We start from the raw sequence: 22,688 nt of genomic DNA, 5'->3' as shown, positions 1-22,688 counted from the left end.
ACACACACACACACACACACACACACACACACACACACACACACACAGAGTTAGAGACATACATATACATTATAGATAGATATACACACAGACACACACACTAGAGTGCTAGGGATTAGTCAAGTGGTTCTCATAAGGTAACTGTATCAGACCTGAGCTCTTTCTTTAAAACTAATCCAAGCCTGTGTGTGTGCGCATGCACACACACACATATACATATCTATATATATCTATATCTATATATATCTATCTCACTACCTATGCCACAGACTCTGACACACAAGCATAAACTGTTAAGATATGTGTTTTAACATGTATACAGTGCGCTGAAGTTAGAAAATGCTACAGTACTTATACTTGCTATGTATCATTGTTTTTAGGTGAAGGAGCTCAGCTTTAGAGAAATAGGTTTTGGGCCTGATACCCAATGACCATGATTTGATTTTAAAATCATTGGTTAACTTGGGAATTGTAACCATAGCAAGTGGCAAACTTCCAGTTTTCAGCACTCTAGACATTGAAATACGTCCACTGATTGCCCACTAGGGAAAAAAATAAACAGATGGCATTTGAGCTAGCCCTCACCACTGAGAAAGAGCAGTGACCACTAGATAAAGGCTAAACTTGACAGATTCTACTTAGCCTGCTGAGAAAGTTATTATAAGAAAATCTAGGAGGGACAAAGGGCAAGGATGAACATTACATCAAATCATATCTTCTGTTTTCCTACTGTGTCAAAAATCGTTTTTTCCCTTAGAGATAATGGCATGTTTTTCACTCTTATAATCTCTGTTACTGTGTTCAGGTTACCAGCAATACTAGACTGATTGTTTTATTGTCAGACACAGCTTAACACATCTGCTCATACAGTCAAGGTTACAGATAGAAGGAACTACTTTGACAGTAGTACTTAGTTGAATTACCCACTCATGACACAAAAGTGAAAAAGCTAGCGAGTTTTGAGTCTGCTTTTAAGTACTGACATAATCTTATAACTAAGGTATTGTGTGGGCCTGCCTGTGCAACTCCAAACAACTTCACCTGGTTTAAACTGAAGAGGAAAAACAAAAGGTAATAAAATGTTATTTAGTTTCTTTAATTCTTATGCAAATCTTCATTTCTGAAGCTTTCCACAAACACAATGAATCAAGTTCAGCTCTTCTACAAAAATTACCATTTCTTACATAGCCATAGTAACTAGAAAAATTGAACCTAAAATGTAAATGCCTCTGATAAACTCTAACAAAGCCATCTTTCCTTCATCATAAAGATTGAGTATTCCAGTTGTTTCATCTCAGGAAAATCAAGCGAGGCACTCCTCATTACATAATTCAAAAGCCCCCAAATTAAAAGCCTTCAAAATAAACTGAAATAAGATGAGTGCTGATCCATAGAAACATATGGGACTGTTAGCAATGTGGTTAATGAAGCACCCTAGAGTAATTTTATAACATTAGTGGCATTAAGAGAAAAGAAAACCAGAATGTCAAGTAACAAGTGATTTTATGCGATTAGCCTGCATACCACACAAGAATAATAATTCACACTACACAATTCTACAATACTGAAGCATGCCTTCCAGTTACCCATAACTACTGCTGGAAGAATGTGTTCTCAAAACTCTAAGACGCAATGTGGGTAAAATGAAAAATGGACATAAAGACTGATAAATATCAATACCATTGGCTATATGTTACCTATCTTATTGATGTGAAGATTTCCAAAGAAGACTGAGGAATTACTTGCATTATTACATAAGGGAGTAGAACTGGGCTCCTTTTGTAAATATTAAGCTAATATAAACAATTATTTTCTCGTGCTACAGAAATTTGTAAATTATTCCCTCTTGAAGTTTAAAGCACCATTATATCTAACAGTATACCTGTTGACTTTGCAATTAACAGGAAAGTCCAAAAATGCTTGTATTGTTATCCTTTATTTTTAAAGCATACCATATCAGATTAAAGCCCAGCAAGAATGAGTCTAAAAACATGCTGCTTGATATGAAGAAAGCTTTGACATTTTCCTGATGCACAGTTCTTAGCATAAAGTCCAACTGAAAAGATCTCATTCGCACTTACCTCTATCAGGAGAATATTTGTACTTATGATTCCTACATTTAAATTGCATAAAATGCACAGAAGGAAAGGATACAAGCTCTGGTAGAGGGGTATGAGAGATTTCACAGCTCTGCTGGCATTAATGCATGTGGCACATATAAGGCTTGGCAGCAGTTTTGCAGTCACTATTGCTCCATCAAAGAGAGGACCAAAAAATGGGACCTGCGAACCAAAAAATAAAAGTGATAGCATTTTCAGATAGAGCATTCTCCAGTCTTAATTTGATGGTATCACTGGGGGTGGAGGGAGATTTTCAAAGGCACAAATGGAAACTAGGTACTCAGTCCCCATTGACTTTCCAAAGGAGTAGGGCACCTAACTTCCCTTTGTGCCTTTGAAAATCTATTCCGAGGATATTATATTAAATCCTGCAATACACAAATAGGGATCAATGAGGTTTTGGAAGGGAAGATTACAAAAATGAAAAATATCTGACCCATTATCTCTTTATAATGAGCCTCTTCCACTATTTACGACAGAAACAAAATAAGCATGTTATTATATGTACCAAATAATCTTCTAGTAAGACATACATGACAATATTTTGTTTTCAAGAAAACATACATTTGTTCAGATCTGGCATTGTGCTCTCAGCTGTATATTTGTATACCTAAAGTTTTGGATATTCTTCACAGATACCTCAGTTCCCATCTCTCTTGGAGACCAGGAAGATACTAAAATAGTTTTTCACAGTCTGACTGCAGACATAAAAAAATTGATTGTTAGAATAGAATATCCTACTGCATATGTGTTAGGGATGTAGTCTCTCCTTTATCCCATCACTTGGGCTAAGATCAGAAGAAAGGTAGGTCAATGAACATGGACGAAAATTCATACCCAGTAGAGTTTAGTTTTGGTAAGTACTGCAAAGCAGGGTTTTTTGTCATGGATTTTCCTCCTCAGATTATAATTTTTGCTTGAGCACAAAGCTATAGCTTAAACTGCAGCACAGATTCAAGTTAAGAACAGAAAAATGTGATGGCAACTATCAGTATTTGCATTTATATATACAAGTAGCATTAAGATACAATGTGGAAATAACTTAGATACTGTATTGCAAATCTGTTAGGTGGTGATTTGTCTAGCATGGGCCATGGGGACTGCTTTACCCTCTTATGCCCCAGACCTTGAGATGCAGCCAGTGCATGTTTGTCCAAAGGGGACCAGCCCTCCCCCCTAATTTAAACATCCATTTGGATACTGACCGCCATAACCCATTCTGAATAAAGTGAATCTTTAGGTATATTCTCATAAACCATAGCACTGGGGTGTAGTCATGAGTTTGGAATTGAAACTAAGGACCTGCTTCCTGTCTAGCACCCAAAGTATAGTTTAACGAAAAAGGTAACGAGTAAAACTGAAGTCTCCAAGGGATGCAAGAGAAGAGAAACTCCCCAAAGAGGTCAAGAATCTGGTATAGCTGGTAAGTAAACTTAAGTGGAAGATTGGATTAAGCTAAGTATAAAAAGTAGGGCTGTCAAGCGATTAAAAAAATTAACCACGATTAATTGTGCGATTAATTGCGCTGTTAAACAATAATAGAATACCATTTATTTAAATATTTTTGGATGTTTTCTACATTGTCAAATATATTGACTGCAATTACAACACAGAATACAAAGTGTACAGTGCTCACTTTATTTTTTATTACAAATACTTGCACTGTAAAAAACAAAAGAAATAGTATTTTTCAATTCACCTAATACAAATACTGTTGTGCAATCTCTTTATCATGAAAATTGAACTTACAAATGTAGAATTATGTACAAATCCCCCCCCCACACATTCAAAAATAAAATAGCATAAAACTTTAGAGCCTACAAGTCCAATCAGTACTACTTCTTGTTCAGCCAATTGCTCAAACAAGTTTGTTTACATTTGCAGACGATAATGCTGCCTTGTTTACAATGTCCTCTGGAACGATGGCCGAAGCATGAAGAGGTATATGAATCTTTAGCGCATCTGGCATGTAAATATCTTGCGACACCAGCTACAACAGTGCCATGCGAACACCTGTTCTCACTTTCAGGTGACATTGTAATTAAGAAGTGGGCAGCATTATCTCCCGTAAATATAAACAAACTTATTTCTCTTAGCGATTGGATGAACAAGAAGTAGGACTGAGTGGACTTGTAGGCGCTAAAGTTTTACATTGTTTTGTTTTCGAGTGCAGTTATGTAACAAAAAAACCTACATTTGTAAGTTGCACTTTCATGAAAAAGAGATTGCACTACAGTACTTATATGAGGTTAATTGAAAATACAATTTCTTTTGTTTATCATTTTTACAGTGTAAATATTTGTAATAAAAATAATATAAAATGAGCACTGTACACTTTGTATTCTGTGTTGTAATTGAAATTGATATATTTCAAAATGTAGAAAAACATCCAAAATATTTAATAAATTTCCGTTTGTATTCTATTGTTTAACAGTGCGATTAATCGCAATTAAATTTTTTGAGTTAATCGCATTAGTTAATTGCGATTAATCAACAGCCCTAATAAAAAGTGTTTTATTCTGTTGACCTACATGAGGATTGGTATTTAAAAATAGATTAGGGTAGATTTCTGGGTTCAGATCGAGGCCACAATCCTGCACCCTCAACTGTACATTGGGACCCTAGTTATTGCATGCAATGTTCACAAACATTGAAGTCCTTACAAGGTCTAACAGGTCTGGAACATGGTGCTCATTGCCCACAGGTTGTGGGCTTCCTAAGCTCAGGAATGGAGTAGGGACAAGGGGTCCAGGAAGACAGAGGAGGAAAAATGAGAGACATGGATCCCCAAGGGGGTCTAGTGTGCAGATGAATGGAGAGAGACAGCCACATCAGGAAAGGGTCATGGACACACATGGCCATTGTTGTAGAGTTTCTAAGTTCTGCAAAGCTTAGAAACATTAGGTCTGCAAAGTCTGATGTGATGATTATTAGTTCTTCGAGGCCAGGCCTGTTTTAAATTAATTCATAAAAACGTAAGGAAAATACATTACTAAAAAAGCCTATGAGAATTGAATTATTTGAAAATATGTAGCTGTATCTTCAAGGATGCTTTAAAATAATTTACATCTTAAAAAAACAAAACAAAAACAAAAAATAAACCAACAACCCCAGCTCTCAGTCACTAGATAGACACCAAAAATTCAGTCAAGATCACCCAACCAACCAACTCTAACTTGAACCCCTTTTCTCACCATTCAGATACTACTGTGATAGCTTCAATATAGAAACCAAGACAGTATTAAATATAATTCAATGCATGTAAGAGGGATACATTTTGCTGAGAGGTTAAACACTACATAGCTATCCTCAGCACATCTAACATGTAAACAAATATTTTCATAAGCTTTTTAAGATTTAAAATGTGCTTAGTTTTTATATTATGTATAACTGCAGAGTTCATCTATGAACTTGAAGGCGGCAGTGTGCTTCTGGTAGATATTACTTTATGATATTCAAGCTAGATATTTATCTATGCTGAATCTTACAAGTGGAACCTCACGTAGAGTTCCCCTCCCCTGTACAGTCCCCCTTGGTGAGTTTTATAAGGAAAAAGAATGATCTGGCCCAAGGTAATTAACTTCTTGGCAAAGGGGCAGTAATGGCAAAAAGAAACCAAAAAACCCCATCTTAAAACCAGTATCTCATAGATACATCTGGGCAAGATGCTGACAGGCTCGCCCTGTTACATGAGTTAGAACTGCAACACCTTTCATTGGTTTAGAATCTCTCCCTAAAGAACTGAACACCTAATGTAGGTTGACAACTTGCAGTACTCTCAGTACCTCTGACCATCACAAGTAAATGCTAGAATAAGCACAACACATGGAGAAGCCCAAATCATTTGTAAAGTGGAAAAATGTGTGGAAACACACATAAATAAAATGAATATGGATGGTTAAAAGAAAAATGAAAAATCTTAAGAATATTAAAAATTTATAATAGATACTGATTTTCAGAATAAGTCAACCATGAACTAATTTCTCCACCACAAAAATCAAAATGAAAAAAACTAAACGGAGCTAGTAGTAATTATCAAAATTTAATCTATGGATTTTTTCCATCTGTACTGGGGCTTATAACATAAATAAATACCCTCTATTATTCTTCTGCAACCGCTTTGTGGGTGACTGTGACAGTCATTCAATAAACGGACAAAAGGAATAATATAAATCCCCTGCATCAGGGGAATCCCTCTAATTAGAAGTGGCAATGAATCACAGAAGAAATTTGGTTTTAATATAACATCTGCAAATGACAGCAGTCTTTTCACACAGTTCTTGTTAATGTCATTCCTTTACTTAAAATAATTACTAAAAACAGAAAAAATAGATTAGTATAAAATATTTCCATAATTTGACTAATTTTGGATGATTTTCAGCACATGCAGTTTAACATTTAGAGCTTTCATCAATTTCTATATGCAAGATTTAGTAGATTCCCAGCTGGAAAAAACAAAACAATCTATGCCACAGACGTTCTACAGCATCAAGTTTTGTGCTGACTCTGTTTTTAAATTAAGAATTGCAAAGACCAAAACATTTGTAAGTATAAATTCATTTGAAAACTCTATGAAAGGAAGAACATTTTTAGAAGTATTGAGACAGGGAGCAGAGAGTCAGACCTGTTAATTTTGTATGCCAGGTGTGAATAACGACGGGATACACTTATAAACAACATATGCAGACCTCACACATATTTTCAATTTGATATTTTGGTGAGTTATGAACGTAAATGCCCAGAAACTGATATGTGTTAGTCAGTGTATTAAGAGTTAATTTTACAAAGGTTTTAATATCCACAAAAACAAAACAGTTGATAATGTAAATCACTGGAATTATAAAATGAAAGTAATATTCAAATATTCTTATTGACTATCAGCCATTGCTGGTAAGGTCTTGATACCCTCATATTAAAGAACATTATTAGAATCTTGGAAATGTGTTGGGTTGTCTTAAAGCAGCATCACACAATGAGTTACTAAATTTTTCATGACATTTTCTGAAATTCAATAGGTAATCTTTAACAAATGTCAAAACATTAAATGTTTCAAAACTGAGCCATTTTCATCTACAGAATCAAATGCTAGATTATGACACGTAAATCTATTTCAATATTATATCCCTAAAGAGAAAAAACATGTATTTTTTCCATTCATGATTGTATTTTCTTAGTATTCAAGAGAAGTATGCCATTAAATCACCTTCTGAGCTAATGTAAAATGTTTTTCTGAACAATACAAAATTTAGAAGAAAAGCAGAATTCTGAAAACTGCAACTATTCTTACTTTGTACCACAGAAGAGATTTTATTATTATTTGTATAACTCTAGCAGTGTCGTAGGTATTTATGGATAAATGTGAGGACACGGTCCCTGCCCTGAACAGCTGACAAAGTAAGGGCTCAATCCTGCCAACATGTGCAAGTAATTTTACTCAGGTGAGTATTACCATAAATCTACTCATCTGCATAAGGATAGGTCCCATAAAAAACGGTTACCTACCTTTTGTAACTGTTGTTCTTTGAGATGGGTTGCTCATGTCCATTCCATTCTAGGTGTGCGCGTGCCCACGTCCACAGTTGTCGGAGACTTTTGCCTTAGCGGTATCTGTAGGCCTGGCTGTGCTCATGCGTCGGTATATCAGGCGTCGCCGGCCCTATGACCTCTCAGTTCCCTCTTGCCGACAACTCCGACAGAGGGGCAGGAGCTGGGTAATGGAATGAACATGAGCAACACATCTCGAAAGGTAGGTAACCATTTTTTCTTCTTTGAGTGCTTGCTCATGTCAATTCCATTTTAGGTGACTCACAAGCAGAAGAAGGAGAGGTGGACTCGGAGTTCACAGTCTTGCAGCACTGCTCTACCGAAGCCAGCGTCATCTCGGGATTGCTGGGTAAGCGCATAGTGAGACCTGAACGTATGGACAGACGATGAGGTGGTGGCCCCTTATTGAATGAGGGAGGCAACCTAGTGACAGAGGATGTGGAAAAAGCTAATGTACTCAATGCTTTTTTTGCCTCTGTCTTCACGAACAAGGTCCGCTCCCTGATTACTGCACTGGGCAGCACAGCATGGGGAGGCGGTGACCAGCCCTCTGTGGAGAAAGAAGTGGTTCAGGAGTATTTAGAAAAGCTGGATGAGCACAAGTCCATGGGGCCGGATGCACTGCATCCGAGGGTGCTAAAGGAGTTAGCGGATGTGATTGCAGAACCATTGGCCATTATCTTTGAAAACTCATGGCGATCGGGAGAGGTCCTGGATGACCGGAAAAAGGCTAATGTAGTGCCCATCTTTAAAAAAGGGAAGGAGGAGGATCCGGGGAACTACAGGCCAATCAGCCTCACCTCAGTCCCTGGAAAAATCATGGAGCAGGTCCTCAAGGAATCAATTCTGATGCACTTACAGGAGAGGAAAGTGATCAGGAACAGTCAGCATGGATTCACCAAGGGCAAGTCATGCCTGACTAACCTAATTGCCTTCTATGATGAGATAACTGGCTCTGTGGGGTTTGTCCGATGTGGCGACTGAGGACTGGTGAGATGGGAACATCGGCATAACCGGCATGACCCAGGTATTCCAGTAAGGCCACTGCGCTGGCCACAAGCCCTGTTGCCAGGTCGGCATCGCTGCGGCGGATGGCAACCTCCGGAGCCCAGTTGCTACGGTGCTATCTCAGTGAGGGGCTGGACTCCCTCTCCAAGCTGGAGAAATCCTCCTCTGGAGACCAGGGCAGGGCCTGGGTGAGTGGTGCCTTGAATAGTCAGACTGGTGACGGGAGTAGTGGGACGGTGCCATGTTGGGGAGTGTCCCAAAGGGCTCAGTGACGGTTACTGTCAGCGCGAAGATGACCGGTGCCGACTGTAGGGTGACCACTGCCTCCCTCTGGGCAAAGCCTGGTGTGAGGGCGGAGACCGGGAGCGGGGCGACGGCGACCAGTAGTGGCAAACCGGTGACCTGGGCTGATGCGGAGACCAAGGGCACGATGACAAAGGGCTCTGCCTTGGCTCTGGAGACTGGCGGCGCTCACTCGCCTTCTGGGAGGCCTTCACAGATGGCTTGTCCTCGTAGGGAGCCTTCACCAGGTTCATTGCCACACACAGTGCTGGCTGCGGTGGGAGAGTCCTTTGCTCTCTGGGCGCCGGGAGCTGAGAAGGCGTTCACTGTGCCATCAGTCTGGGTCCCCTATCGCTCCCCGGAGTTGTTGGTGGATCCCTTAGGAGGGTAAGTAGGTCCTCTTGGGGGCGTGTCCCCTTGCGTCTCTGGCGTGGGTGGGCGGACCAAGCGGGGTCATTTGCCCAATGCCCCTTGGTCCGACTTGCTCAGTGCCAGGTCCCTCTTCTTCATCTTCTTCTTGGGCACCAGCGAAGGGAATTGGTGCCGGGAAGAGCCCAGTGCCAAGGGTGCGCTACATTCTGAGGCTGAAGGGTTGGGCATTCCTGAGGCTAGGCAACGAGCGGCCTCCATGAGGAGGCCCTCAAGCGAATGTCACACTTTTTCTGTGTCCTGGGACAAAAGTTCTTACAGATGCGACACTTTTCTTTAATGTGGGAGTCCCCCAGGCACTTCAGACAGCTGCCATGCAGGTTACTAACAGGCATAGGCCTGTTGCAGTCAGAGCAGGGCTTAAAACCTGGAGACCGGGGCATACCCTGCCTGGGGCAAAGTACCCGCCGGGACCCTAACTGACTAGCTATAGTACTTAACAGCTACTTCCTAACCAGGGGTGGCTCTATGTTTTTTGCCGCCCCAAGCACGGCAGGCAGGTGGCTTTCAGTGGCGTGCCTGCGGGTGGTCCGCTGGTCACGTGGATTTGGCGGCATGCCCGCAGGAGGTCCGCCGGTGCCGCGCCATTTGTGTCCCCGCCGCCAAATTGCCGCTGAAGCCGCGGGACCAGCGGACCTCCTGCAGGCACGCCTCCAAAAGTCACCTTATTGCCGCCCTCACAGCAACCGGCAGGCCGCCCCCTGCGGCTTCCTGCCCCAGGCACGCGCTTGCTGCGCTGGTGCCTGGAGCCACCCCGTTACTAACTAATCTACTATAAAAAACAAACTATTTACAGCTGGAACATGAGGTTCGACGAGTAGGAAAAAAACCCACTGATCACTTGCAAAGCAAGGGAAAGAGGCGCTCCGACCAACCACCACGGGCGGTAAGAAGGAACAGAGGGGGCGTAGGGCAGGAGACACCTGATATACCGACGCATGAGCGTGGCACCCAAGGGGGCGCCACAACCAGCCCTATGGATACCGCTAAGGCAAAAGTCTCCGACAATTGTGCACGTGGGCGCGCGCACATCTAGAATGGAATCGACATGAGCAAGCACTCGAAGAAGAACATATGATATGCAAACAAGGATGTGGTAGGAAGGGGAGCAATAAAAAGTTGTCTTGTCAGTTCCATGATTTTGTACGGATTACTTTTTATGTGAATATCTTTCAGTACATCAGGTGGAGGGGTGGCCTATGGTTTACAGGCCTCTTTAAAGAAGCATATTTTCAGGAGGACCTTGAAGAAGAAAGAAGGGGGTAGACAAATTTTGGACTAGGTCAAGGGAAGTTCCAGGCAAAGGTTTGTATGAAAATTATTTAATTCCTGGGTTTTATAAAAATTTAAAAACACAATAAACAAAAGATGACAGGTTCTGTCAACATGTATGCACAAACACCCTTTATGCACACATCTCTTTTTCAGTGCAGTATGGACTCAGAGACAGTGAACACAGGGAGGTACAGAATTGACTTTGCATGACAGTTATTGAATGCACGCTATGTAAGAGAAATATTCAGAATGCCAATGTGTAACACGGTGCTGTTACCTCCCTGCCTCATCAAAAGTGAGGAGTTTCTTGGTGAGGAAGATGGGGTCACACAGTAAAATATGGAGTTAGCAGGATTTTATTATTAATAAAAATACATATGTATCGATTGCCAGGTATACTTATAGCACTTCTCAAATGCGTTAAATCCCTAACATAAAAAGATTTCAGTTTAAGGGTCCAATCCTCTGAATTGTTGAGAATGCTTAATTCCATCTGAATTCAGTGGATGTTGAGGGTGTTCAGTACATTTCAGGACTGGTATATAAATCCCCAATTGTGGACTCTGATTCTATGGGAGTGTTAGCTGCACAAGAAATACACGACTGGGCCATAAATCCATATGAACAAAAAAAGACTAGAATTATCAATTCCTATGCACTCTCAATGCCCATGCTGAGGCCCATTAAAATCAATGAGACTCCATGCAGTCATAAGCTTTCACCCATGTGGATCTTTTTGCCTTAATGAGGGAGTTTGGTTGAATAAGTAAATTGAATATATATTACAATGTTCTCTCTTCAGTAAGTTATGTAAGTTGATATTATTTTAAGGAGCCAAAACAAGATTACCTTTTGAAGAATCATAAGTGTCAGAGGGATGAAAAATAAATATAATAGAAATAAACTATAGTTGGATAAAATTTACAGATGTGGAAAGAAATGGACCCCTTCTTTGACCACTACTAATTCTGAAGTAAGTTATCTATGAAACACAAAAATTAATATTCCCCACATTGCAAACACCTGCTTCATTACAATCACTAAGAAAAAAAAAGGTTTTTTGTTGTTGTTGTACACACTAAAAGAAGGCAAGGTTAAATAAACCTTTTGAATATAACTACTTCAGTTCTATAGTAAGCAGCACTAGTTAAAAGACTGGGGAATGGGTAAATTATAGTACCAAATGGCTGAGAATTAATCTCTGATGACTAGCTGCAATCTAACGAGGCATCTGTGTCCCAGGGAACCCACAGTATGTCCCTGGCGGTATGTGTAGTGTGTAGAGTCTGCATGGCATTCTTTGTCCTCTTTTGCAGGCAGCTTTTCGTCTCATTGTTTAGAATATCCTCATGCATCTGTGACGCGTGGAATGCATTCATACTAACAGACTTACTATTGTTTTCTCTCAGAAGCTTTGTTGAGCAAAGACTGCATCACAGTTCCTGATAATTATATTGCTTAATTAATCAAGACAAAAAAAATTTGCAAATCATTGCCTGGTTGCCAAGCAGGGAGATAAAAATGAAAACAATACAAGCTGAAGCAATATAACAAAAGTAACAGCTATCTGATCAGAAATTCTTATATAATGAAGCTATTAATGCTAAATCGGTTAATGTTAACATTGCTCCAGGTGTCTCTACTTAGATGCAAACAAAAAGGCTAACATTATGTATATAAAAGGCCAAATGTTGCCATGGATTCTGTAACCTGATAGAGAGGACAGCCTTTTCATTTGATTAGGGAATGCAATTTAAATACCAGGGACTGAAGCCAAACAACAGACATTTCTCTCTGCAAGCCTCTTTCATTCACCCTGGGGTCAGTAGCTGGTGAACAAAAGGTCAGCCACACTTGCCCTGGAAATGTCTGGATTAATTTTATTACATTGTAATGGTTTGTACTTTAAATGTAGGGATAACACTAAATTTCCAGTTGGCTATTATTCTTTATGCCTTTGGGTGTTTTTTTGACTAATATGTAAAAGAGACAGCTTTTCTTGGATCGATTCACACAATTTTCAAACCAGCTTATAATGCTAAATTCTAAAAAATGTTTAAGAAACTCTCATAACAAGATATTGTTGGCTATATTATTGTATAATACTTCAGCATTCTAAGACGTCATTTTCACTACTTTTAAGTCCCTGACAAGTGGATTGCAGATTCTTTATATACCCAAAATAAAAGTTTAACAGCAATAAAAGGTCATAATTTTAAAAGTTGCAAATTCTAAGGTTTATTTTTGTAAATGTATGCTGACAAATTACTAGTTATTAAACTGTACAGTTCTTGTATCTTTCACTAAATTCTGAAAGATGTATCATATTCAACTTGAAAAACGTGTCACTGGATTTATGCATCATTTCTGCACTTGGCAGTGCTCCAAGACAAATATCATCCTTTATGTATGAAGGAGATGATACTGTGGACTATAGTTACTTTTATAAAATAAATGTTGCCTTGAAAAGCTAACATATCAAATATATTAGAACCAAAATTTACACACACACACACACACTTTCAGCATTTAAAATATAAAAATCCCATATTTATGTAAACAACTTTTTAGACACTGGTTGCTTTTGCTTTGAGATTTAAATCCACATTTACAAGGAAGTTGAAAAAAGTTACACTATTTTAAATTGTTGACAAAAACAGAAAAGAAATTAAAACAAGTCTTACAAATACAAATTGTTTGACATTTCACACAAAAACAAGGATGCTGAGTGAGAGGAATCACACACAATCCTTAAATCATTCCAGTGAGTCAGATTATTGCAGAGGTCTCAAACACTGTTTGCGGGTACGTACAGTACCATATGTGCAGCAGTAGCTAAGCATGATGGGGTGAATTAATGCCAAGTGAAAGCCTGAACTCTAAATTCCCTTGCTTTTATTAGTTTAAATGGATCTTTGCCATTGTTTAAAAAAAATCTTTCTTCTCCTACACTTTTAGAATTTTGAAAGGTTGCCCCAAATGCTAAGCATTAATGTAATATGACTATGTTCTTCATTTCAGATCTAACCATTTAAATCTCTACTCATATTAAATTTTCAGAATAAAGTTTCCTTTAAGCTACACAAGAATTGTTGGCCATTTGAACAATGTTTATGATGGACACAAAGTAGTCAAAACATACCTCTGGTTTCTTCATTATCTCCACGAAAAACATGTGATTCTTCATTGGATAAATAATAATTAAAACATCTCCAAAATCTGTTGGTATAATACCCCTGCGGTAGTTCCTGGTGTGCTCAGACCAGACGATGTGAACCTCATCATTTCCCAAGTGACGAAGCTGCAACGGCAAATTGGCTCTTTATTAATCAGAGTGATAACAACAGTTTATGAGGGGTCATGGCTTACAAATTGAATTACAATGCTTGACAGTAGAAATATTTCATTACAGAAAAGGTTAAAATATTGCTTTTTCTATGCTTGTTGGAATTAAAAGCAACTAAATAACTTGCCTCATTCAAAACACATTGTTATTTAATGGTTTGATTAAGTAATTATCAAATTATCAACTTGCATGAGGTGTACATAAACAGTATATATACAGATTTCTGTGCTAATCTGGATTATTAGATCAAAATGTTAATTAGTGGAACATTTTAATTCAGTTACAATATTATAGCTTTCACAGTGATAGCAACTGCTATGATTCAGGTTTCCATTTCACACTTTCCATTGTGGCTCCCTATATCCTATTTTCTCAGATATCTGAAAGATTTACTTTTGGGTCTGACACGTACTGTGCTATATCTGTATCAGAAGGCAAACTGTGTTTTGAAAAAGTGAGCAAAATCTCTGAAGTAGTTTTTGAGTTATGACAGAATGGGAGAAAAATTACCTTTTTAAAAAAACACAAAATATGTCTGAAGTTTAAAGTTGAAACGTAGTATAGAAATAGTCCTTATTAAGTAGTAGTGCCTTTTCTTTGCGAGGAAAAAAATGTTTGTGATTTAACAAAGGTAAAGTCATTTGAAAATTACATATTGAGCATCCACAATAGACTGCTTCTGCTATACACTTTACCTTGACATTATATCTATTATTAAAGGTGATAATTTACCCCTATGCAGAGGGCCAGCACAAGACCTGTGCAATACTTAAATTCCATTTAAACCTTAAAATAGATAAAGCTGGTGATTAAAGTGAAGCATAGGCCTTGTTCTGGCCTTCTGTATAGTGATGAATTTCACGCTACTAGAATTGGATGGTAATTTTTAACAGTAAAGGATTTCTATCGAAGTTGCAAAACAACATTGCGAGGATCAGAATGCTAACAACCGTACCTTTGCTTACGACATTATAGGTTAATACTACCTGGGATTTATACTTAAGCAAAGCAAAATAGGACCTGTTCATACAATAACTCACGTTCACAGCTCATTATTTGATTTTACTTGACACAGAAAAGTTGCTGAATTTATTTCTCTAATTTATACATACAAATGAAAATCCATTTCAATCCTATCTACAAAACAAGTAATCATCAGTCCCTCATTCCGCCATTTGAAATGTGTAAACACTACACAAAGTATTTTTTTTCCTGGACCAATACAGATTAGCGTAAATTAACTTTCTCACTATCGTGTCCATGGCTACAAGCATTTCATTATTTTCTAATGATATCTGATGACTGAGATAAAAATAACGATAATGTGTGAATATTGGGACTATTGTAAAGTAAAAAGGTAAAAGGAAAGTGGAAGGGAATGTGGTGCATTAATATATTAGTTTACTAGCTGAACAACAGTAAGGGCCCAATTAGGCCACCTGTACTCACTGAGTAGCATTTTTGAAAACAGTTCAATGAGATTATTTTTGGAAGTGCAACTCAATGTAAATGAGGATTAATATATATAACCCAACTCATCAAATATAGGCTTGGAGTTAAGACAGAGTTCTAGTAGTAGCTTTGCAACAAATTAAAAACCTGCATTGCTTGAATTTTTAAACCTTCACTAATTTAACAAATTTCAGTAAATAATATATATGAGTTCACAGAACACCCTCTTCATACATTATCCAACCACACAGGAAAATGCACAGGAGAACACAAGCACATTCATTTAATTGTAAGATACAAAGTTATGAAGAAATGCCTCCCATAATGCTCTGCCTCAGAGTACTTTGGAAGGACAAACAGCATCTTCAGGTGTATAGAAAGCAGTGAGCAAAACATAGGACCAAATCCTTTTAAAAATGGAACATATTTTTTAATCATATTAATTCTTCAACCAATGATTTCTTATATTTATCAGCACTTTTCATTCTGAAGAATCCCAAAACACTTTAAAACATTACAGTGATCGGTCCACCTACGTCTGAAACATAGCCACTTCTAGAGTGCTAACATAGTAGCCATTCTGAATCAGCAACACCATATTTCGTAGTAGGACTTAGATGCAAGAGAACATCCAAAACAGGAGGAAATTAGGCCAAAAGAATGTAATTTCGCTAGTTGCCATTTAACCAGGAAACAATGGCTTATGCCCCTACTTCTTGCAAAAACCACAATGGCATACTTAATGATCACACATGATTGGAGCCTTGGCTTTATGTCTTTTCTGAAAGATATCTCCCTTCAGCAGCATAGCGCTCCTTAGTACAACGCTTTTGGCATCAGTTTGATACTCACTTAGAAGACAGACACTTACTGAATCATGAACCTCACTTCCTATAGCTCCTAGGATTCTCTGAGACGTTACCCATCCAAGTACTCGCAAGGCTACATTCTGTTTCATCTATGAGATACAACACAATCACAGCCCAAAGTAACATGCCAGAAACATGCATTTGCTTTACATTAGAATGACAATTGCCTTTAAAGCATAGAAGACCATTTATCATAATATTTCTAAAAAGACATATCTCCTTGATCAGTATTATTATTATTTGTACTACAATAGAGCCTAGGAGCCCTCGCCATAGACCACATTGTGTTAGGCACTGTACAAACACAGAACAAAAAGACAGTCTCCACCCCCAGAGACTTACAATCTAGTGTACAAGATGAAAACCAACAGATTGATATAGACAGACGGGAATATAAGTAAACAATGAGACAATATTGTTCAGCATGACGGGCAGTGGTTTCTCCACACCAACAGCTTAACCATTGTCAAGTTTTTTGTAGATATCATTGTAAAGGAGAATTTTGAGGGGGATCTGAAGGTGGGTAATAAGGTAGCTTTGTGGATGTTTATGCCAAATGCCCTCCAAACACATGGGGCAACAAGGGAGAGAGCACAAAGGTGCCCGTTTGAAAATTTAACAAGTGGGCAGTGGAGGCTGGCATCATGGGCCAAACAGAGGCGAACGTCGACAGTTCAGCAGTGAATGAGAGGTAAGTAGGATGGGGATTTACTATGAAGGGCCTTGAAAGTGAACACAAGCAGTTTATGTTTGATTCAACAGAGAAAGGGGAGCCTACGGGGGGATTCAAAGAGAGAGGTGACATTGTCAAAGTGATGGGCTAGGAAAAAGAACTTAGCAGCAGCATTCTGAATGGATATGAATGGGGAAAGATTGCATTTGTCAAGGCCAGAAAAAAGAATGTTGCATTAATCAAAGCGCAAGATGATGAGAGTTTGGGCGAGAGCTTTAGTGGATGTACAAAGGCTGTAGCTTAGAGATTTAGATATAGCCTGGCTATGAGGACCCAGAGAGAGATCGGAGTCGAAGGTGACACTCAGGTTATGGCCTGCCTGACAGGCACGATGGTGGTGTTGTCCACAGCGATAGAGAAAGGAGATAGTAGGGAAGATGTCAGAGGGGGAAGATTAGGAGCTCTGTTTTAGCCATGTTTAGCTAGACATTCACAAGATGTCAGGGAGGCAGACGGAGGCTTTAGTTTGGACAGAAGACAACATGGAGTAGAGATGTAAATCTGTGAGTTGCTGGCATGGTTGTTAAATTTGTGTTCGCGGCGGAGATTACCCAGAGATGAAATGTATAGGCGGAAGAGAAATGGACCTAAGACAGAGGCCTGTGGAAGAAAATTAGAGGGCAGATGAGGAAGGACATGCTGAAGGAGAGATTAGAGAGTTAGGAGGGGAACCAGGAGAGGACAGTCTTGTAAACCAAAGGAGGAAAAGATTTCACTGAAAATTCAGTGAATTCTGACAATATTGATTATATCATTATAATACCGTACCTATCGATTTTTTTGAAAGATCAGCTTTTGTGTTTTGCTAAAACATCGTTATATTGCCAATGACAAGGAATAGTAAAACCATAATACACTAACTGTAGACTTCTTACTTGGATCACTGAAAGAAAATAATATTTTGGATTTTGTGTGTGATATATCAAAAGCTTCTGAGCACAAAACTAAACAAAAAAGGAACAGTTTTGGCTATGGCCAAATAAGCAAATAAATGAATAATTCAGAGCAAAAGCGACGAGCCCTCTCTCCTCCAAATATACCTAGTTTGAAAAAAACAACCAACTGACCATGAAAAGGATGAAACAACTGGAAAATAAGACAAATAAGTAGATTGTCGTTTTAAATTGAGCCCTGCTCTGAAAGATACTGGAGATGTACATAAACAAATATTCAAGGAAGGAAACTCTTGCAATTGTTTGCATTTTCCGTCTCAAAACTTCATAGATTAGTATTAATTTATAAACTGCACATAAAGACAACTTTAATCATGTGAATGAGATTTACACACATTTTTAACCACACATTTGTTCAAGTACAGTAGTTTCCTTAATGTCTCAATTAGATCAAACCATGAATATACATATAACTTTGGTCAATTTATAGCCTCTAATTTGAATTATGCCATCATTAATCATGTCTCGGCTGCACTCCCTCAGCTAGAATATGTGCTTCAGAATGTACTTGTCAGTTACAGTACAAATGCTCATTTTTCAAGCCTTACAAAAACAACTCCATGTTCTGAGGCTAGTCGTGCGCCGCCTCCACTCACTCACTTGAGTAAATAGTTTTAAAGGCACTCTGCTTTAGCTAGTCTACATGCTGCCTGCCAGGCAACACGCCACTGCTGACACTGGTCATGGTACACACCTAATAGTCTGACCTTCTTTTCCTACTAATTGCATTACTTAGCCAGCTGGCTCCAGAAAGGAGTCGTCTGTTTGATTGAAGAATTCCTGCTTTTGGGTAGGCATGGCTGCTACTTTTACTAAGTAACAGTCAGGCCTGACATCCCCATTGTTTGTCTGACAGTGAGCCCATCCTAAAATCTAAGTTTTATTTGTAAATTAACCAAGAAACTTCCTGCCAGAACAGCGCTGCCTGGAGACTGATAATGTGTGCCTTTCATTCCCTTTCACTCTTACTGTATCACTGCCAATTTGTTTTTCTGCTGCTGGCCAGCCTTAGGCTATAAAAGCCTTGTAAGACATAAGTGCAATTATAGTCCTGGAGTCAAATGAATTGGACAAATCCAATAGCACAGCTCTGTCCCCACTTTGCAAACCCCTACAGCTGTTAGATTAGCTGCTAAAAATCTAATCTAGCTAGAGCTAACAAATTTCTGAAGCGAAGGAGCAAGAGTTCAGTATAGGGTTGCAACCAGATTTCTGAATTGAAAATGTTCTACTATGACAATGGGAAGAGATGGAATAAATCACTTGGAAATTTTGCAGCTCATTTTTAAACTGTTAGGTACAATTTAGTTAGACTAAGACAAGGAACTGTAGGATGTTGTTACTGAGATTGATTTTTATTCTAGCTGTGAGATATCTGATAAAAGTTTTAACACTAATGATGCTAAATCTTACAGCTGGAAAAGGTACCAGCTGAATTTTGATTATGTCAGTAGGAAAGCTTTTGTTCAGGGGCAAGTCTTTTAATATTATTTGGAGTTGTAGTATTTATTTTAAAAAGAGCAACAACATTTTTAACACGAAAACTTGATTTTTAAAATGTAGGCCATACAAAAATATGTAAAGGAAAAAATATTTGTATTATTGTAGTCTATAGAATTACTGGGCCAAATTCATCCCTGATGGACGTGCACTAATTTTAGTGAATTTTACACCAGAAGTGGATGCATCCCCTTGTGCCTAATAAAAAAATAAAACACCATAACGAAATATTTAGGTGGTTACTGCATCAGACGGTAATTCCACAACCATAGAATATACAGCCCACTGTACCACTGCAGTATTTACAGGATGCTTCCTTGGCCAGCAGAGGTAAAACTTTCTGTTATACTCTTGGGTTTGCAACCTAAGCAAGATGATCAGCACTCTGATTCTTCTGCCTGGAGACAGGCAGACAGAATAGAGCAAAGAATACAGATATGAAAATAGAGCTACTGGCCTACGAGCAACCAGGTTTCATGCAGGATAAAGTGTCATTGAGAATCTGCCTGGTGGAAGCAGAGGGAAAGAGACTGCTACCCTTCTCTCATCCTTGAGTGGCAGCACACTATGATACTCACCTCTCTGTAATACAAGTTTTTTTTTTTTTTTTTTTTTACATAGCATTGGATATTTCTGTAGCAGCAACAAATGAATGAAAATGACTCAAAAACATGAAGTTTTAATGCCACAATATATAAATCTCTCTTCTCTTTCTCAACTCCTGTTGGGAAGTTATGACAGGGAAAGGAAGGAGTAGAAAAAGGAGTATAAAACTCCTTGTGGTCTTGACATTCTTCTCCACTGATTTAAGATGGAAACATGGATTCCTCCTACGTGAACATTTGGATGGGTAACATCAGTCCTGTTGTGAATATGGCAGATACATGTCATGATCTTATTTGAGAGTATCACCCAGATCTCGCATCTCTCTCTTTCTCACTCCTGGATGACTGACACGACAAACCCAATCTTTTCATGATTTGTTCTGGTCAGGTATTGACTCATGTGCCGAAAAAAAGGTGTGCGTGAGTGCAACTATGACATTTTTCTTCTGATTGAACTGCACGAGAGAGTCACATGGACATGTTTATTCAAGCACATAGCCCTATCTGGTTCTGTTGGCATACAGACCTCTAAATGTGGGATTTCATAGCTTAGTTCTCTGAGCTGGTCTGCGTACTGCTGTTGGAGCTCCAGTGGATTATTGTTCTGGGGGATTTCAACGTTTATACTGATATTAGCTCATATGGATCAGCAAGTCAGATTTGAAGAAATGGACACCTTGGATTTTACCGTGAGGATGAGGAAAGCTCCCACAGGGCTTGCTGTATATTCATCTTGGTCTTTGGAGCTGGTTTGGATATCACAGATACTCAGGCTCAAACCATCAGCTCATTGGTTTCACTGTGAACCTTATTTCATATCTATTATCATTGCTAGAACCAAATCTCACAGACCCCAGTGAAGATATGATCTGAACGCAATGAGATTGCATAGGTGTGAATTAAGACCTGCAGGATCTTTATTACAAATATTATGGGAAAAGGAAAAGACACAGCTTGACTAACAAAAAATAGGATGAGTTTGCAGGGCTGGTAGTCAGAAATTCCATCTTTTTAATGTTAACTAAGCAAATGTGATATGGAAATCAACATGTCAATGAATATGGCACCTCACAATGACATTTAACAGTTATTTCTCAGGGCACAACCATATTTTAAAGCAAATGAGTTAGCTATGGTGCCATTACTGATAGATCTTAACAATTCACTTTACGAGGGTAGAGTGCCGACCATCCTTAAACCACGCAGAAGTTTGCCACCTGTCCAAAATATCTCTGAATTCTGGAGTGCCCGCCAGTTACTGCTCAATCTTAAATGAAAAAGTAGCTGGATATCAACAAAATTCTGAGTCGGTTCCTGTCTGGGTTCTGGCCATCCTTTGAAGCGGAGATTGCTTGTCTGGATTGTGAATGATCCAATTATGGTTTTAAATTGAAGTTGGTTGGTGATTTTTGCTACTATAACTCAGCACTTTTCTTTCATTCCTTTTCTTTTCCTTTATTAGACTCGATTGCTCATTTATTCATCCATGTTTGTATTTTAAGAGAATGATATTTTATCACATTATATTGCATGTGTTTTTATTCTATTGTACTGAACTCTGAAGGTTTTGGCAGTGAGGCAAATGAAATAAAATGATTGCTATTATTATTACTAATAATGGTATTTGATGCTGCCATGGAAATGCAGAATCCAATGTTCACAAGGCACTTAATTCAGGGGTTCTAGCTGCAGAATTTAACTCCCATGTGCTGCAGAATAAAGAAGGTATGCATACATAGCACAATTTATGTTCCATTCAAATTTTGATTTGAGCATATGAAGATTAACTCCTGTATTTCAAAATAATGTACTACTAATATCTTAAAAATATGTCTATCATAGTAAATGATATAAGTGAGTTACCTTTTTGGTCAGTGAATCATCTGAATCTGACGGCATTCTTGTGGACACATGAAAAATGACTTCCACAGTAGAGGTAGCATAATACGGTGCTGTTTGTCCTGTGCTGCCATTACGTTGCAGACCACCCATAAATCCACAATGTGTTGAAAGATCAACCTTATTGATATAAAAGGGAAAACAATAAGGAAAAAACCTTCTCCTTACTGAGCCACATTTAAAGGATATTATAGCATAGACGATCAACGGTGTGTGTGTGTGTTTGTGTGTATATATATATATATTTAAAGTGTTAAGACTTTAATTTTCTGCGCGTGGGGGATCTTTGTACAACATTTTAGGATACACCAGCTTTCTGTTTCTGTATCTGTAAGCTGCTAAAAAGAAACATCTCTAAAACTAATAACCAGACAGTCATAATGGAGACAAGGTGATTTGCTTACCTGTTAATATAGTTTCTTTTAGTCTTTAGTGGGTCATTACAGACAATTGGTATTATATCTTTCTACTAGCAAATGACAAGAGGGATCAAAATAATTCTGTAACACTAGGCTCCTTCATTCTGGCTAATTCTGTTTGAGCAAAGCAGTTCAAGAAACCTCAGAGTAGTTAACCACACCCATGCACCCTTAATGAAAAATCAATGTTAAATATGGAGAAAACACAAACAGGGAAACCATAGGTGAAAAGAAGAGCCTCTCTCACTAAGTGT

General features: G+C 38.5%; 1 protein-coding gene across 2 annotated transcripts in view; it reads right to left on the bottom strand.

Moving 5' to 3' along the window:
• The window catches only part of RALGAPA2 (Ral GTPase activating protein catalytic alpha subunit 2), a 282,251-nt gene that overhangs the window by 87,172 nt on the left and 172,391 nt on the right, over positions 1–22,688 (bottom strand). For both annotated transcript variants that reach the window (XM_029911911.1, XM_029911910.1), the window contains 3 exons: positions 21,980–22,135; positions 13,801–13,959; positions 2,155–2,282 (listed from right to left, as the gene is read on the bottom strand). In XM_029911911.1, coding sequence (XP_029767771.1) covers positions 2,155–2,282; positions 13,801–13,959; positions 21,980–22,135 — 443 coding nt within the window. The remainder of the gene's footprint in view (positions 1–2,154; positions 2,283–13,800; positions 13,960–21,979; positions 22,136–22,688) is intronic.

This window comes from Terrapene carolina, unplaced genomic scaffold, assembly GCF_002925995.2.
Source record: "Terrapene carolina triunguis isolate 2854851 unplaced genomic scaffold, T_m_triunguis-2.0 Scaffold132, whole genome shotgun sequence".
NCBI lineage: Eukaryota > Metazoa > Chordata > Testudines > Emydidae > Terrapene > Terrapene triunguis.
The sequence above is the reverse complement of the archived record's forward strand: the minus strand, read 5'-3'. Positions and strand labels throughout refer to the sequence as shown.